Genomic DNA, 18,262 nt, shown 5'->3' on the forward strand with positions numbered 1-18,262 from the left:
AAAGCTTGGTTTCTTGTTGTCAAATCAGCCTCAACAACTCGGGGAACAGGCAGAAGCACTTCTGCAGATGATTTCACTCATCAACTCGGGATAGAAGGGTTGAGGCAGTCCCTAAGGTACGCTGGAATTAAATTGTTTGCAAATTAATACAAATTATATCATTGCAACCCATCCCGGGACCTTATGGTGAAGGATTAGTAAGAAAGCATACTCCACCAACATATGGAAGAGCTACAGCAACAGATTTCAATTTCATTTGGAAAGTTCTCTCTCTCTCAACACACACACTTTACCTATCTTCTGTAATTTAAATATCTCCAAAGATGCCATGTTTAAAAGCAATGACAACCTCCCTTTTCTTGTATGGCAAATTGGAAATTTTAATGTTTTCATTAGAATAGCCTTTATATCTCTCTTCAAAAAAAAAAAAAAAAAAAGCAAAAAAAAAAAGTGGGAAAAAACCCTACAGAACAGCAAACTTTAATACAGGGACAGTCTCCAGATTAACAACACCCTTTCCTCCCTCTGCAACAAAATTAATGTAAAATATAAATCACATAAAATACAGCTGAAGTGTCCAAAAAAGAATTTAAATAATTTTAAATATTTTATTTTTTCCCAAACTTGCTACAAATTCTTTATACAATAGTTTGATGCAGAAGTCCCCATAAAATGGAAAAAAAATGTAACAACAGAAAAAGGGAATGATAGTGAAAGAGAAAGCGTTAAAGTGGCACAACTTCACCAAACAATATTAAAACTACAAATTTTAAGAGGTAGATTACTTTTGAAGTCAAGAACAAGTAAGATTTTTTTTTAAAAAAAACAAACAAACGGGGTGCACAAACAAAGCTAACTGCTCCCCTCCCCCCAGTTGTGAAAAAAACAAAAACAAAACTATATTTCCAGGAAATTAATAATAATAATCTTGATTTACAACTAGGAAAAATTTGTAGCTCTTGTTATTAGATACAGATAAGTCAGCCAATTGTGTATTTAGTTGTGCTATACAGTTTTGTATGGCGAACAAGTCATTCACGATAAAACTGGGTGACTTCCACATTGGACGAGATTTCAGGTATGGATGCCAGTAGGGCTTGACAGGCAAAACCTTCCTTCCGCCCCTTCTAGAGATACCTCTCCTTTCCTCTTCCCATGTATAAAGAAGACTGGTGAAAGCAACATCAACGTCCAAACCTGTGCCCACCCATTAAGAAACAAAAGAAAAGTCTTGGGAAGTGAGTGAAGGTGCCAAGAAAGAGGGGAAAGGCGTCTCCCTTCTCCCCGTTAAGTTTTTTCATCCTGGCTGATATAAAACAAAGGCTTTGAGATACTCGACGTGCAAGCAAAAAGGATTTCGAGTGCAGTTAACGTTTTGTCATCCCTGAATATATGGGGAGCTTCTGGTGAGGACCTGGCTTTGCATAAGTTTTGGTGGCACCATCTCTTATTATCGACCTTTATTTTTCCATGCTTTTCCATCGGATAAAAAGCGAAGTAGAAGCATGAGCTATGGACTCTGCGGCAGGACTGACTCCAGTTCAGTTTGATCCATGTCCTTTTTTGAAATGAAACCGAAGCTGGGGGGACAAGGAAGAACCATGCACCCTACTGCTTTCCTCGCAGCTGATAATTCCTTGAGCCTGGTTGGCGCATACCGATTCTCAACCCCGGTGTGAGCACGCGGGCAAGCCAATCGTCTACCCTTTGGGGGTCAAAGTTGTCTCAGGTTGGACCTTTCAAGCTTGGAGAATTGGGGCCTCCACAGTCGTCCCTCTCTTAAGATGAGCATGCAACCGCTCAAGCTCTTCGGTAAGGAAATTTCATTTACAATTCAGAGATTCTTTGTGGTTGTCTGTTTCATTGTGTCACAGGAGGTTCCTATGTGGCAAGAAACAGTGGGGAGAAAGGAAGATTAACAAAATGGAACAGGAGAGGAAGGATATATATATAGATATATTTTAACTAGCTAGATCTGAAATGTGACAGTTAAGAAAACCCACATAGGTGGTAGCGATGGAAGGAGAGAAATAGGATCACTGGAAACTACTTTAAAAAGTCATGTAGGAAAGCAGATTTGTGTGGTTAACTTGTTGAAAGTGTGTTCTTATTTCTCAGTCTGCTGGATAAAGATCTTGGGTAATCTCTTGGCTGAATTCTGTGGCGGGGCAGAGTTTGGGGTTAGTGTTAGTTAGAACACCACGCTCTAACCAGCTGGTAGTGCTGATAACACCAAGGTTACAAGTTTGATCCTTGTTTGGGACAGCAGCATAGTTTGCAGGGGGTTAAACTAGATGATCCTCAGGGTCCCTTTCCAACTCTACAATTCTATGATTCTTTGTCCCATAACAAGCCAGTTTCCCCAAAAGCATTTCAAAGCACCAGCTCCATGTGAAGCACGTTGCAGTACTACCAAGCTCATCTGTTGCTAGAGACTACAACTCCCATAATCCCTGGCCCCGCTGGCTGGAGCTGATGGGAACTGGAACCCAACAACAGCCAGAGGGCTAGAGGTCTCCAACGCTGTTTTAAAGCCCGAAGGGACTGCTTCATAGTGCAATCTAGAGCATTTATTAAAGCACCACTGGATTCAGCAGGGTTTATGCCATCTCAAGTGTGCTTGACAACAGCAAGATCCGCCACAGCAGAGAAACTCACCTGAAATCTTTCAGCTCTTGCCGTGTGCTGGTTTCTTCCCTCTTGCTGCTCTCTGGGGCATCGGAGCTGCTTGCCTGCTGCACGCTCCGGGTGACAGGGCCGCCAACCCTCTCTCTCGACTTCATGCTGAATCTGTCCGCTTTTTTCTTGTTTGCCACAGCTGACTTGCTGGCCAAGGCCACTTTGCTCCTCTGTATCCTGACATGCAACTTGCGGGACGCTTTGCTCGAGAGCCCGGGGGAGCTGCTCTTGGCCACCCCTTTCACTTTCTTGCCCTCTCCTGGAATCATCTTGGACATCCTTACGGGGCTGGCGTTCCTTCCTGCTGACAAGCTGCTCGGCTTTTTGGATTTAACGGGTGGCACAAATTTGATGTTTTGTTTCAGTTTGAAGGACGCAGATGGCAGCTGCAAGGGCAGGGGCCCAGAGCTCCGGGCTCGCGTCTTGCCTAGGTGAGCCTGCGTGCTTTGCATTTTGATCTCGGCGTCTGCTGTCCGCCGCCGATTGCTAGCTTTATCACCACTGGAAGAGGATGCCCCACTTTTCTTTTTAGAGTTCTTCTTAGAGGAAGGGGAAATAGGCTTTTTGGGACAGCTGTAGGAAGCATGCTTGTTCAGACTCCCAATGTAGGTGAATTCCCGGTTGCAATAAGGGCAGATGTGAGTGCTGGGCTCCGCTGTGCTGTTCCTCAACTCTGCCTTCTGCTGAGATTTCTTCTTTTGCAAAATGGCTTTCTGGACAAGCTGGTTTTTCTTCTTTAATGCACTGATTTTGAGCTTGTTAGAGGACATCCGGCCCACCTCGACGCTAAAGTTGAGCCTCTTAGGCTGGCCCACGCGCCTGAATGCGTTGTTTGTGGGGCTGGGGAGGATGACACCATTTTTAGGGCGAACGGTCTGTTTTAACGGCACGGGGTTCTTCTTCGGTGTATACCGTTTTTTGTCGCTGGCGGAAGCACAAGCCAAGATGTGCTTGTGCAATTCAGGCATGTTGTCTACACTCTTCCCACACTTTGTGCAGCGAATGGCAGTGGTGAAGGTCTGTGGGATATTGTGGGTTGTGAAATTTGTGGCAGTGGCTCCAATCCCGTTAGGATTGCGGTGGTGATACTGGAATGGAGGGGGCTTAAAACTTGGGTAGTGCTGATTGAGGCCCATGCGGACATCTGGATCTTTTGACTTGACTCCAGAAGCCATTATTTTGATAGTTGTATAAAGCTCTTCAGAGGAGTCATTCAGGTCTTCCTCTTCTTCTTCCTCCTTAGAAGGTTCGGTGGAGTCTTCAGGCAGGAGCTGTATGTGTTCAGTCTTAGCCTTACTGGGATCTGTGAAATTCTGCGGCCGGAGAGTCCCGCTTTCAAACTCGTGGTGTGTGCACTCTTTGTCCGGGTGGAGGTCCCGCTGGTGCTGCTGCAAATTGCATAGAAAAGCAAATTCTTTCTTGCAGACGGAGCACACAAAGATGTTCTCAACGCCATGGAGCAAGAAGCGGTGTTCTGACAAATCCGTTTTCTCCCGGAAGAGTTGGACACAGAACTCACATTTGAAGGGCCATTCTTCAGCATGAACCGATGAATGTTTGGTGAGATCTTTAATGGAAAGAAAGGGGGACTCACAAACATTGCACACAAAGCTCTTATTAAACGTCTCCTGGATGGTATTAGCTTCGCTGGAACTGTGTGGGTCTTCCCTTGGCTTTTGACACTCACTCTCCACCTCTTCTTGCTTAAAAGAGATAATAGGGACTGAGTTTTCTAGGTTATCGCCAGGGGAAAGGACAGAAGAGACTACGGAGAGTGGAGGTGGAGAAGGAGATGAGGATGACAGTGGCGAAGAAGAGGAGGAAGAAAAGGACGACGAGGAGGAAGAGAGGTTGGGAGGTCCAGGGGAAGGACAACTAAGAGGTCCTACTGAAGGAACAGGAGACGTTGAGACCGTAGGGGAAAGGATTGGAAGAGGGGACTGAGCAGTGGTATTTGATAAGGGAGAAGGACATGAACTTGGAGTGATGCTTGTGGGCTCCTCTGGTAGTGGAGAGGGAACAGTAGGCAGGAGAGGTGGTGGTGGAGTGGGAACCTTTAACATAGGAGGGCAAGGTGGAGGGGAAGGAGAGTTTGTTGGAGTCAGGAGAGGCGGCACCTGACTTGAAGATGCAGTAGATGATGGCAGTAAAGGTGTCTCAGCAGAAGGGCACAGGGAACCTGACTCGACCACTGGAACAGGGAGGCTAGCCCTGGACTCTGGCTCTGGATGCTCTTCTGTTTTGCAGGCACCCAGGCTTGGGTTCGTTTCAGCTGCAGGGTTTTCAGACGACGAATCAGTCCCGTTATATTCATTCAGAAGCACTTTCTGCAGCATGGATGTGGTTGGCTTCTTCTTGACACCACTACATGCTGGTGGCGCCGAGTTACTCTCCTTGGCTTCAGAGTCACTGCATGCCTTTTTATGGACACTGAGATCTAACACTGATTCCCAGGGAGCCTGAGTCCTGTTCTTGCAGTTGGACCTTTGCTTCATGCTACTGGATAAGTCCAAAGGTTGCTGGTTGCACACATTGCCAAATGGAGGACTTGGCGTCCAGTCCTTTGATACTTTATACTCTTCCAAGCAACGAGGGCTCATTGTCTCTTTTTCTTCTCTCCCAGACAAACTCCATACAGGAGAATTGCTATGACTCTCTAGCTTGGCAATCTTTGAGCCCAGAGTCGCGTCATTCCAAACAGGTTTCGCCTCCCCTGCTTTGCCAAAGTCTCGTAGAGCTGGGCTGTGTTGCGGTGAACTGGGAGGGGAACTGGTCCTTCGTTTGAACCTGCTGGAGGCGGCGGGCAGAAGAGGCGAAGATGTAGCTGTGAGTCCCAGTTTGGGGATTTCGGTTGAGGACGACGACGATGATGATGATGGGGGAGACGGTGCTACCTTACTCCCATCCTGTGTCTGGAGAAGCTGTTTCAGCTTTGATGATAAATAAATATTTTTCTCTTTGGGGAAAGGCAAGTTATCGGCTGCTGATATAGTAAGAGGAATAGTCAAGGAACACAATGATGTGATTGGTTCTGGATCCATTTCGGTTTTTATCTTAGGCAGAAGAGGAGGACTTGTGGTCCTCCTCTTTTTGGGTTCGGTGCTTCCACTGACTGCTGACTCTTTCGGTACGTCAGTTAGGTGCACAGATGTAGCCTTTACACTTGGGGATATTTCCACCGTCACTGGACTAAGTAAACAGTTTATTCCATACAGTTCTGTCGAGCTGGATTCCACCTCTATCACTTCACAATTGCTTGTGCTACTGTTGGACTGAATCTTACCATCAATGTAATAATTGAGATTTTCAGATATATTGCTGGAAACATCCATAATGTACACATCATCTGCTTCTCCCTCCTCTTCGAGGTCTGTGCTTGCTATGTACACATTTGAGGACTGCTGGGTTTTCTCTGCTGGAAACTGGGGCTCCTCAGGTTTTCTCCTGACACCTTTGGGGATGAGATGGCGCTCATGGACCCTTCGCTGGTGCCTTCGCATATTGGTGTGGGTGCCAAAAACCTTCCTGCAATATTTGCATGGGTGCAGTTCTTTGGGTCCCTTGCTCTCTTCAAAGAGAACAGGATTTGGCATTTCGAGAGAAACTTTCTCAGTCTCCGCAGCTACTAAGTCCTGCCTGCTGTTCGTTTCGTCTTTAATACCATCTTCAGGAATTGTTTGGTTCTTGGCGCTGCCTTCCGGCAGCTGGGCTGAAGCCAGCACTGGGAAGGGCTTCCTTTTCGGTCCGGCCTCATGGCGCCGCTCGTGCCTCCGCCGGTTAATCTGGGTGCCAAAAGCTTTGCCGCAATAGCGGCATTTGAAAGCGTGACTGATTGCCGAGATGTGGATATGCATGTGGCGTTCGAGACCCTGCTTTGTGGTAAATTTCCTTTCACAATGCTGACATGGAAACATGAACGTACCGTGGATATTCCCATTAGATTCATCTCTCGCTTTGGGGAATTTTGCCACAGCCTTTTTCTTGGGGGAGCTTTCTGGCGAGTCTTCAGATATGCTGCTCTGCTCTTCCACAGATTCCAGCTTGTCTTCACATATGGGCATGGGTTCCATGTCAGGACTTCCTTTAGGGAAGCTGACATCTTCCTCTTCCTCCTCAGGTTCATCCTCTTCGTCCTCCTCCTCTTCTTCCTCCTCCCCTGTATCCTCCTCAGGGTCCTCCCCATCCTCTTCTGGCTCCTCCTCTAAAACATTCGAGCCACATGTTACTGCTTCCGGTTTGTCTTCAGGCACTGGATGGGGTCCACTGACCGGACTGGGGATAACCAAGTTTGGAAGTGTGTCTTGATTTACCATCTCCTGGATCACAGCTGTCTGCTCCAGGGACAGCACTGCTGAAACAGAGGGAGTTTCATCCTCCTGTTTATGGCCTAGAAAAGAAAAAAAAATTGGGGAGGAGGAATTAAAATGTATAGAACCTTTCCAAATGCATTTTCCATTTATTTTCTCCTTTGACTTTCAAGTCTGGCTTTAAAATAGGTTCCATCCTATAAAACGGGCAGGGAATTTTTTTTCAGCCCAGGTGCCACACTCACTTCTATTACTATTACTATTACTATTATTTATCACGTTTCTATCATGTCCCCTTCTCCCAACGGAGCTGAGTGCGGCAAACATCAAACTTTAAAACAACACTAAATAAATAAATAAAATAATAATAATAATATCAATAATAATTTTTTTAAAAGAATTATGCACCCAATGTGTTTTCAGATTTCCCCTGAAAGTCAGTAACAAGGGAGACAGACACACCTCAACAGGGAGGGCACTCCACCAATGGGGAACCCCAATGAGAAGGCCCCGCCATGGGCAGCAGCCAGAGGTGGAACAATCAAAAGGGTCTCCCCTGCTGATTGTAGGCCCAAAGATGGTTGATACTGGGGAAGTTGCTCCTTTAGGTTCTTTCTGTTTAATGTGTCCTTGGGGGAGGGGCTTACCACCATCTCTTTCAGGGAAACAGGCATAACTCCCTCCTGTAACAAGGCACTAATGACTCCCTGGATCAATCCAGCCAATCTGCTACTGCTAGATTTTATCAGCCATGAAGTGTTTACCGAGTAGGCTCAGTCCTTATTGAGCTGTTTTGCTCCTGCCCCTTTAGAATTTCAGAGATTTTTGTTTTCTGTGGCGCTTGGGCTTGCTGATCAGAAGGTTGGCAGTTCGAATCCGTGCGATGGGGTGAGCTCCTGTTGCTCTGTCCCAGCTCCTGCCAACCTAGCAGTTCGAAAGCACACCAGTGCAAGTAAATATAGTAAATAGGTACCGCTGTGGCGGGAAGGTATACGCCGTTTCCATGCGCTCTGGTTTCCATCACAGTTTTCCGTTGCACCAAAAGCGGTTTAGTCATGCTGACCACAATAGCCAGAAAGCTGTCTGTGGACAAACGCTGGCTCCCATGGCTGAAAGCGAGATGAGCGCCACAACCCCATAATCGCCTTTGACTGGACTTAACTGTCCAGGGGTCCTTTACCTTTACTGATTCTAAATGGCCCCACTTGGCTACAATCTTAGCGGCAATCACAAGAGGATTGCTATTAGAAGGAGGGACTGAAATTAACTCTGGGCACTTCCAGGCTTTCGGTATTTTTCGGTGGGATTCAATACCAGCAAATTCAGGCTGCATCATTAAAGTTGCTTTGGAACTCTTGTGCAACAAACCCCACTTCCCCTAAACGTTGGACTTTTTGAGGAAAAATGACCTGGAAAGTGTGGAATAATACGTGGCTTTGATGCAACAGTTATCTAACCTCCCTACAAGCAAATTGGAATGAATGCTCAATAAACAGATAATCTGGAAGCACCCTCTCTCATTTTTATGTGCACACATACAGACACACTCTTACCTTCCTTAGGCTCCTTCATGTCGGCAGAAGTTAAATCCAAAACAGTTTTCTGCTTTTTATCGGCTGCTTTCTTTCCTTTGTTTTTAGCCTCTTGGGATTTTTTCTTCCCTTAAAAAAAAAAAGGAGGGTGGAGAAGAAAAGAAAAAAAGACGTGATAATTTGTTTTCATTGCTTTGACTTCTTTTAAAGGCAACATCTCCAAAAACAATTGAGAGGCAGTGTTTATCTCTCTCTCTCTCTTTTCACTGCACATTTCATAAAGAAAAACAAAAGCACAGGAGAAGAAGGGGGGGGGGCAAACCAAAACCACCACAGCACAAAACCATCAGCTCAAATTCACAATACAATAAATACATCCATCTTTCCATATTGGAAAAATGACAAACTTCCTTCCAGAGCTGAATGGTTACTCAAACTGACAGAATACGTGGAATTAGCCTCTCTTTCAAAAAAATAAATAAATCAGAGACAAGCCCGGATAAGAGTTCATTTTAGAATGGAATAATTTATTTGAAAAGTAGTTGTAATCTAAGCACAGTAGTTGCCTTTGAATGATTTCTGTAGATCATGTATATGAAAGAAAATGAAATCAAAATAGAAAAGAGAATTTTTACAACATAATAATGATAAATTAAAGTAAGAGGCTTATTATAAAAGAAATATGGAGAGGATGGGAAATCATAGGTTTGTGTAGAAAACACATAATTGAATTTTTATGCATTTTTTGTGAACATAGGCATTCTTATTGGACTGACTGAAATGAATAAAATTATGTGTTGTACATATATGGAAAATGAATAATACTGTAAAGCATTTAAAACTTAAAATACAATAAATACATCCATCTTGGTTATGTATGCCATCCAAACAGGTATCCCAATGAAGTTGGTGTTTACAGAAAGTACATTCAAATGTAGTAAAAGCATTTCGATCTTCAGACCATTGCATGTTCCTCTCTTTTTAAACATTCTTTTAATTTCAATATTGGTTACTTTTAATTCTGAAATCAATATCAAGTACGTTAGAAATACTGTATCCATGCATACAGAAATGAACAAGAAAGTGATTCTACCAGAATCACAAGAGGGAGTCTTAAAGACTAACACATCTATTACGGCATAAGCTTTCGTGTCATACATGTCAGCAGATGCTTGATCATGCACCTGATGAAGTGGCCTGCTGTCCACAAAATTTATTATGCTGCATTCAGTTTGTGGTTCTTCTTTTTTGGGGGTAAAAATGTGGTGCTGATACTCATCTCAATAAAAGCACTGACTGTGCCAGCACAAAATGGCTGCTAATGGGGATAAGAAAGAGGTGTTGTTACTCTGTACCAATGAGTACCGTCACAAAAAGCTCTGTTTTTAATAGATTTGTTATTATCTAAGGTGCCAAAACATTATTTATTGTTTTTGCTGCAGCAAGAGAAATTGTTCCACTAGTACCACATTTAAGAATACTATCTTATTCCAATAATGCACTTCTTCTCAGCACAGAAACCTCCCCAAATCTCTCTAAATTAAATCTTTTCTTCACAACTATAAAAGAAAGCCAGTGAGTTTATATAATTTAACTAATTGTTATCTAGTCACCTTCTCTTAAACACATATACAGTGGTACCTCGGGTTAAGTACTTAATTCGTTCCAGAGGTCCGTTCTTAACCTGAAACTGTTCTTAACCTGAAGCACCACTTTAGCTAATGGGGCCTCCTGCTGCTGCCACGCTGCCGGAGCACGATTTCTGTTCTTATCCTGAGGCAAAGTTCTTAACCTGAGGTACTATTTCTGGGTTAGTGGAGTCTGTAAGCTGAAGTGTATGTAACCTGAAGCGTATGTAACCCGAGGTACCTCCTTGACTTTTCTGCCAGTTTCCAAAATTTTGTCACCTCTTACTGTATTTTACTCAGAGCTCTGAAGACCCACATTCTTCACAGTCAATTGCAACTACAGTACAGTTAATGAGCTGCACACTGCTTTGCTACTACTTGGGTTATCTTTCTCTATTATTATCACTTAACAAAATAACTAGGGCACAGCATGAGATGAAATTAAGAATCAATAGGTTAACTTAACAAATGTCCCCCAAAATCTTTGGTCTGTGGGTACCATCAATACTTGTTTAAAAAGTCAGCCATGATGGTTGCACCTCCAACACCTAGCACTATTACTACTATAAATTTTAAGGAAATATGGTGCTAAGTACCCCATATAAATTATATGTTTAGGGTGACCAAATTGGTTTCCAAATTTCTGGAGATATTGCTTAACACACACACACACACACACACACACACTCACTCCAATAAAACACTGCGTAAAAGAAAAAAACACACTGTAAAAGCATAGTATAAGTGGAGCACAACAGCAGGCTACTCATGAATCCCAGCATGCACAGACGTTTGTAGTGTCTAACATGGGGAAAAACAGGGGGAAATAACCATCACCCACCTTACAGAACTATTGTAAGGATTTACAATTTTGCGCACAAGTGAAATGCAAAATATTGGGATTTCCCCCTTACAATTTCAGCTCCTTCCTATTATAGATCTTTTCACGTTCAACTGAAACAAGATCAGCAGCAGACATAAGCCCATTTATAATTCTGACCTACCTTTTTTTTTTTAAAAAAAAAAAAAAGACCGCATATTTTTCAAGGCTAATTTAGGATGCAACACAGCTAATGGCATGAACTCGATGTAAATTTCACCAACATACACACTTTCTGTTTGTAAGGGACAGACACTTATTTTTGGTCCCTTTCCTTGGTAAATCATCACCCCAGTTTTTGCTTTTATGGAATAAAGTTAAAGGGACCCCTGACCATTAGGTCCAGTTGTGGCCAATTCTGGTGTTGCGGCGCTCATCTTGCTTTATTGGCCGAGGGAGCCGGCGTACTGCTTCCGGGTCGTGTGGTCAGCATGACGAAGCCGCTTCTGGTGAACCAGAGCAGTGCATGGAAACACCGTTTACCTTCCTGTCAGAGCGGTACCTATTTATCTACTTGCACTTTGGGGTGCTTTCAAACTGCTAGGTTGGCAGGAGCAGGGATTGAGCAATGGGAGCTCACCCTGTCGCGGGGATTCGAACCGCCAACCTTCTGATCGGCAAGTCCTAGGCTCTGTCGCCACCCACATCCCATTTATGGAATACTTTGGTGTGTGTGTGTGTGTGTGTGTGTTCACACACACACACACATATACATATAAATATATATATGCGCCCAGTGTCACATGCAGGTGAGCCTCTGCCCTTCTTCAGGGCCTGAAGAAAGGGGGCTGTGTCCTAGATGCTGTGGTGAGTTTTGGAGGCATGTGGAAACACAAGTCCAGGGAAAAATAAGGAACTTAGCTCACCTTTTCCCCATGCCTGGTAAAAGCAGGGTTGGTGGATCACGGCACAATTTTATTTAGCTACCCATGACCAACAAAAAAACAAACAAATTGGAGACTCGGCCACCAAAAGCAGGTTTGAAAATCTCTATCCCTTCTGACTGTATACTTCTCATAGGTCAAATGTGGGCTAATACTGGGCATGCAACTAACTCCACGTAATTGCTACTCTGCTCCCGGTTTACTGATGGGAAGTCTGATTCTCTTCTCAGCAACTCTCACAAACCCATCTTGAACTTCCTCCAAGATGCTCTCTCATATGCTTAAGTTGCCTTATAATACTGATCACTGAGCTGCTTTCTTTCCTTCATCACCGTTCATTCTGCACTCCGTACTTTGCTGCTGGTCTGCATTCCCAACTTTCTATATTTGATTTGCCTGTAACAGCCTCACGAACAAATCACTGCAGTGAAATCTAATGTGAAGTGGAGCTGAGTTCATGTTATTGGATCCATCAACACTGCCCACTGGCCATGTTGGCTGAGGCTGATGGGAGCTGGAGTCCAACAATGTCTGGTTCTCCACATCCCCTGGGCTAGACCTATCTCGCAGGACAGTTGTAAGGCTATAATAGGGTGGGAAGGGAAATGGCACATGCAACTTGGGAGTTCCTTTGAGGAGCAGTTGGGTAAAAATTCTAGTAATGAATAGGCTTGGAAATGAAACAATACCAGAGATAAGTGGCTCACCTAAAAGTCTCCTAATGAGACTCCTAGCTGCAAACACTCGCTCTGGAATTAGACCTGAATGACCTTAACACGGAATTACCCTGGAAGAGGCGATTCAGCGTGCAGCTGCTCCCGCTTACTAAAAACAGCCAGGATGACAACTTGAGAGCAAATGTAATTTTAGATCCACTGGATCAGAGTCCTAGGAGCAAACGGAAACGTCCAAAGCTTTTCAGTGTCCACTGCTTCAGCAACTTCCATCACTTTTCAAACTGGTTTGCACAGGCTTTTTCTGTGTTTCGCAGAGAAGTAATGTGAGACCTGCCAAATCTTTTTCTCCCAGCCAAAAAATCCCCCAATTTCTCTAGGATTATGCCCCTTCGGACCCTGATAGCCTGAAATACTGCACTCAAAAGGTTCTCCAAAGTATCTGATCTGAAAGCAACAATACTATAAAAACGTTGAAACTGCACAAGTCAGATTGATGGAATTTGCCAAAATGGCAAGTTTAACTAGCAAAATTAGGAGATCAAGATGAGGGAATTTTTTTAAGGAGGATTGGAAATTGTTTGCAGATTGTTAAAAAAAATGTGAACATGTTAAAAGGCAGGTAGCTTTAGAATAAGAACAGCAGTAAAATTTATATCTGAAAACAGTGTGGAGAAACTAAGGCATAGAATAATTACACTATGCAGCATTAATTGGAAAATTGATGAAACCACCGGGGAGGGAGTCCAAAGTTATTTGATTTTAATTTGGAAAGTGTATTTTTTTGAAATATATATTGTATTTTTTTTTTTAAGAAAAGAAATAAGCTGCACAAGTCAGAACATTCTGCACTCCACTTTGGCAACTTACACTTAACAGAATTTGGATTATTTCTACTTCAACCTTTAGAGAGTCTGGAGGAAGGCGGCTGGAGTTTACAAACTTCTGGAATAGTGTGACAGGGCCAAGAACTGTGGAAAATGGACCGTGAGCTATGCTGAGAGTCTCCTAACTGCAAGTTTCCAGCAGCTGCATTTAGACCTCTCCTAGTAATTAATAAAATCACAGCATGCAGAAGAGCTGCTTCATCGGATGACCTCAGGTTCCTAGGATTATGAGGAAAAAACCCTTTCTCCAAACCACGCAGTATTTTCTACATGTTTATCACCCTCCTCTTTGGCAAAAACTATGTTAACTTTATTCTCCCAGACCTTTTAGTTCATACTAGTTATATTACCTTGGTTCTTTGTAAAATTCTTGCACTCCCCCCAGCTCACTTGTTGGTTTGACATTGGTTTTTTATTGATTTTAATGCAGCTTGCATTTATGCTGGCCTAGCTTGTGTGTGCTGGTTTATGTAGTTGGGTTACTGAGTTCACACTACTTATTGTATTTTCTATTTGTAATGAGTCTGTAAACCACCCAGAGGAACTCATTGACAGGTGGTATAAATACTGACAAATAAATCAGTAAAACTCTAAAGGACTATCTCATCCTGGGCAATATTACCTGGTTTCCCGCCAGATTTTCAATAGAGGCCCTACTTTATTTCCTACCCGTTATAACTACAGCTGAGTAAAACAACAAGAAAAAGACAGTCTTCTCAACCAGGCAATCTCCCTTTATATTGGAAGTTTGTTTGCCCCCTCTCCACTGGCATTCAGAACACCAGGTAAAAACTGCTATTCCAGCATGTTTTAGGAGCAGGTAGCATTCATATCTATGTGGCTGCCATTTTTACTTGCTGTGCAGCATTTATTTTAATTACTTATTGGCATTCCATTTTAACTCCTGACTTATCAGCAAACTTCCAAGTGCAGTTTTCATTTATTACTACTTTTATATCCCATTTTTCCTCCAAGGAGCTCGAGGTGGCAGGCATGGCTTCCCCCACTCCCAATTTTATCCTCGCAACTGCCCTGCAAAGTAGACTAGGCTGAAAGTGTGACTGGCCCAATCTTGCCCAGTGAGCTTCAGGGCTGAGTGTGGATTTATTTGTACCTTGGTCTATCCAGTTTCGTTCAGACATTCTAACAACCGCACCAAATTGTCTCTCACATGTCACAGGCGAAGACAGAAAAGGTGGGGAATGAAGATTTAAATGACACAACAGGCAGACAAATCAACATCCTTAGTTTGGCAATCTTGACACCAGATAGGAAAGTTGGGGCGGAGAACCCCCTTTGTGTATTTACCAGAGGAGCTAGAAAGAGGCAATATTTTTTTCAGCTTAACACGGAGAGTCACAAGCAAGTTATGTCCAAACAAGTCACTCAAGTTTTTCAGTTTCCCTCCCTCTTTGAAGAGGGGACTCATGACTAATGAAACTTTGAATCCTTGGCATTCTACACCAGTTACTACGACATGGCTGAAAACTTCTGTGTTGTAGCTGCAGAAGGCAATGCTGTTGCCTCCTGTGCACGGAATAGCAATTCCCAACTGCCAGATGTTTTGTGGCTGCTACGCCCCAAAGCCTGTTAGGAGCCTGATAGAAGCACACGAGTGAGTGCACTTACCATCAGGTTTACCGAAGGGTCCTACATGCCTGCGCTACCGCCGGCTGGATCCTCCAGTTGGTCTAAACAAGAAAGATATAGGAATGAAACCACAGGGGAAGTGGAATGAGAACAGTGAAAGAAAGAAAAAAAATGAAAACAGAAAAAAGTAGAACCAAACAGGTTTATGCTCTGTCGAAACAGAGAAGAACAAGACCACATGAAAGGAACAGAAAATAGCCAAGAGGTTAAAAGGATGAGACAAGAAAAGGTGGAGGGCTTCCTCTAAAGCTGCGCAGATCCGTTTTGGGGCCCATGTTTCGGAGTAGCCCCTAAATAAAAATCCTTGTGCTCTTGTGCTCCCCATCCCACCTTGCTGCCAGACCGCCCCCTCTTTTAACAGCCCCAGATCCCTCTGGGTGGACCTGAGCCAACCCACGGCTGCCTCAACCCAATCTGGTCAAATCCCAGGTCTTCCCAAAGCTGTCTGTGATCTGTGATTTGGCCGGACCTGGTGCACAGCCTTCGCTCTTTCTCTCTTTTTAAATATAGCCTGTGGGTACAAGGATGGGGAAAGGATGTAGCTTTCCATGTAGAGCAGGCTTCCTCAACCTTGGCCCTCCAGATGTTTTGAGACTACAATTCCCATCATCCCTGACCACTGGTCCTGCTAGCTAGGGATCATGGGAGTTGTAGGCCAAAAACATCTGGAGGGCCAAGGTTGAGGAAGCCTGATGTAGAGCATACCAGGTTCAATCTCCAGGTAAGGCAGGGAGGGGGTGGAGGTGGGGAAAACCCTGCCTGAAAGAGAGTTTGGAGAGTTGCCACCATACAGTGTCAACAAGGCTAAGGTAGATGGACCAGTGTTGTGACCAAGTATAAGGCGACTTCCTATGTTGTCTGGAGTTGATGCAGTCCACTGGACCTAGGGTGCAATAGAAACTTAGCCAGGTCTCTCTGGATGGAATCTGGAGCAAGGCATGCTCCCATAGTTTCAACTGCCTCCTCTGTAAAATAGGATTAATAGTGGTCTCCTTCTGCTGAAAGGCTTAATGATGTAGAAACAGCAGTTTGCACACAATGAGTGGTCTCTAATACTATCCCGCCCCCAGTTATTCTCCAGGTGACCCTGTGTCAAAATATTAGATGGGTGGCGAAGAGCATCTTCAATGACATTTAACTTAACTTTACCCTCATTGATTTGTTTGTTTTACTGATTGCTGTTTATCCATTTGTTTTATCGACTGTGTGTGCTACATGTTGCCATTTTTTCAAATAAAAAAAGTAGTGTAAGTTTTATCTTGCTTTAGTTTGTGGGCTGTTTATGCGAGAAACGTTTGGAGTGCACCTTATTATTTTTTTAAAAGTGGGAAAGCAGCAGAGGGGTATTTAAAAGTAAGTGAAGAGGTGGAACATACTTCATTTGGTCCTACTTGCAGCATCCTACAACCACGATGACTGCATGTGACTGGGATGTAAGCAGCTGACACAACTCAGCCAGAGCAGGGATGTCAGAATGAGGTTACAGTCAAATGCACCTCTGTGGAATTTTGGAGGTTGCAGATTGGGTTTTGATGCACAGTCTGAAGCCTCGTTCACAATAACAATCCAGGAGGTGGCAAAACGGCTCGTGGACAGCAAGTGGGTAATGCATGAAATATTTTAAAAATGCTCTTAGAAGAGGGGAAACAAGATGTCAAGGAGCAGGGGCTCTTTCCTAGCCTTCCTCCAGAAGTTGTTTTCTTACAGCTGCCTTCAGATGCAACAGGTTAAGCAAAGGAGCCAAAGCACTCAAGCTGAGCACTCCCTGCATTTCCCACAACCTCCCTGCAAGTACTTTCTGCACAGTTTAAGAGGCTTTGTTTCAAGTTACACTGCATTCAGAGGCCAGGCTGGCTTTTGAGAAGCAGGAACCTGCTCAGTTGCTGCTCAGAGAGCTGTGACACATCCTCCAACAGGCTGCCTGTTCAGTTCCGTCCCTGCTGGCATTTCTAGAAGCAGGATAGGACAGTTTTGTTTGGGCATGCTTCAGGTTCTTATGTTTCACTGCAAGGAGGGGTGGGGCAGGGGGCGTTGGGTTGCTTTTAAAGGATAGCTTTGTTTTGTTCTTATTTGGCTGCAAGCTGCTTTGAACCCCACTCCATTTGTTTAAAGAGGTGAAAAGGTGTATGCAAATTTAGCAAAGTAAACAAATTAGGTATTACAACAGTGGGAATCCAAGGCACAGGGGCATCTACAAGAGATCACTGCATTTGGGTTGGGGAGCGCTATGACACCCATAGCATAAGCTATATAGTCCATCCCTGATTCAGGGACGTAACTAATGCAAACCCACCTGGACCATATTAATTTGTGGATACTGCAAGTGGAAAAAAAAGATGCTGACAAATGAAGGAACCGTCAGAAGATAAAAAAAGAGGCATGACTGAAACTAATCCTTTTTGTTTTGTTTTTTAATGGACAATAAAATAAGAGAGATGTTATTGCTAGTTTTCCCAAAAGGGGAAAAAAAATGAAGTTGCTACACTATAACTCCTATTCTCAGAGTTGAATTGTTGCCATACATTTTGATGGCCAATCAGATTGGGGTATTTGGTGGGAAAGTATTAAGGCAAGATGAATGATTGGGGGGGGGGGAGAGAATAGGAAGAAAAAACGAGGAATCACAGCTTGAAATGGTAAAAATGGATTGCGGGGGGAAACCTCTTATGAAACATTCAACCATACTGCTACAGTCAATTCACGCTTCGGCAAATCTTGTACAGCCAAAATGCAAAGGTGGTAATGAGAGCATTCCTAGTGTGTTTGAATGGATTATTCAATGATCATCACCATTGGGGCTGCAGAATACAGAATATCCTCAGGCATCCGGTGCAGTTTAGGGGCCTGTTGGGCACACTGCTCCCACAATATGCTGCTGAGGGCACCTGAACAGCACAACCTCGGGCTCCTTTTGCTTCTCACGTGCCTTAGAGTCCTTCTTCATCCGCATCAAGTGAAACAGAGAATGTTTCGAAATGCACAAACACACATGTTCCTACGTAAAGGAACCAAGATGGCAGAAGCGGAGAAGCTGGTTTTAAGTCATGCAAGTCTAGTGGTGTTTGTAAAGTTCATGTGGTTCCTTTCTCTTTTTAAAGGTTTTTCAAAATTATTAATACGATATTTTATTCATTTTGCGTG

At 43.8% G+C, this 18,262-nt stretch overlaps 1 protein-coding gene across 3 annotated transcripts in view; it reads right to left on the reverse strand.

The window, feature by feature from the left end:
• Positions 1–594: 594 nt before the first annotated feature.
• PRDM2 (PR/SET domain 2) overlaps positions 595–18,262 on the reverse strand; it is a 47,170-nt gene continuing 29,502 nt past the window's right edge. The window contains exons 1-4 of one of the 3 annotated variants that reach the window (XM_082229741.1): positions 15,101–15,162; positions 8,540–8,647; positions 2,659–7,066; positions 595–1,881 (exon numbers count right to left, since the gene is read on the reverse strand). In XM_082229741.1, the coding sequence (XP_082085867.1) occupies positions 1,869–1,881; positions 2,659–7,066; positions 8,540–8,558 (4,440 nt within the window). In that variant the 5' untranslated portion in view covers positions 8,559–8,647; positions 15,101–15,162 and the 3' untranslated portion in view covers positions 595–1,868. Of the gene's footprint in view, positions 1,882–2,658; positions 7,067–8,539; positions 8,648–15,100; positions 15,163–18,262 lie in introns of those variants that run through there. The other 2 variants (XM_082229740.1, XM_082229742.1) reach the window with 2 other exon arrangements.

This window comes from Podarcis vaucheri (genome assembly GCF_965113315.1).
Source record: "Podarcis vaucheri genome assembly, chromosome: 7".
In the NCBI taxonomy this organism is placed as follows: Eukaryota; Metazoa; Chordata; class Lepidosauria; order Squamata; family Lacertidae; genus Podarcis; species Podarcis vaucheri.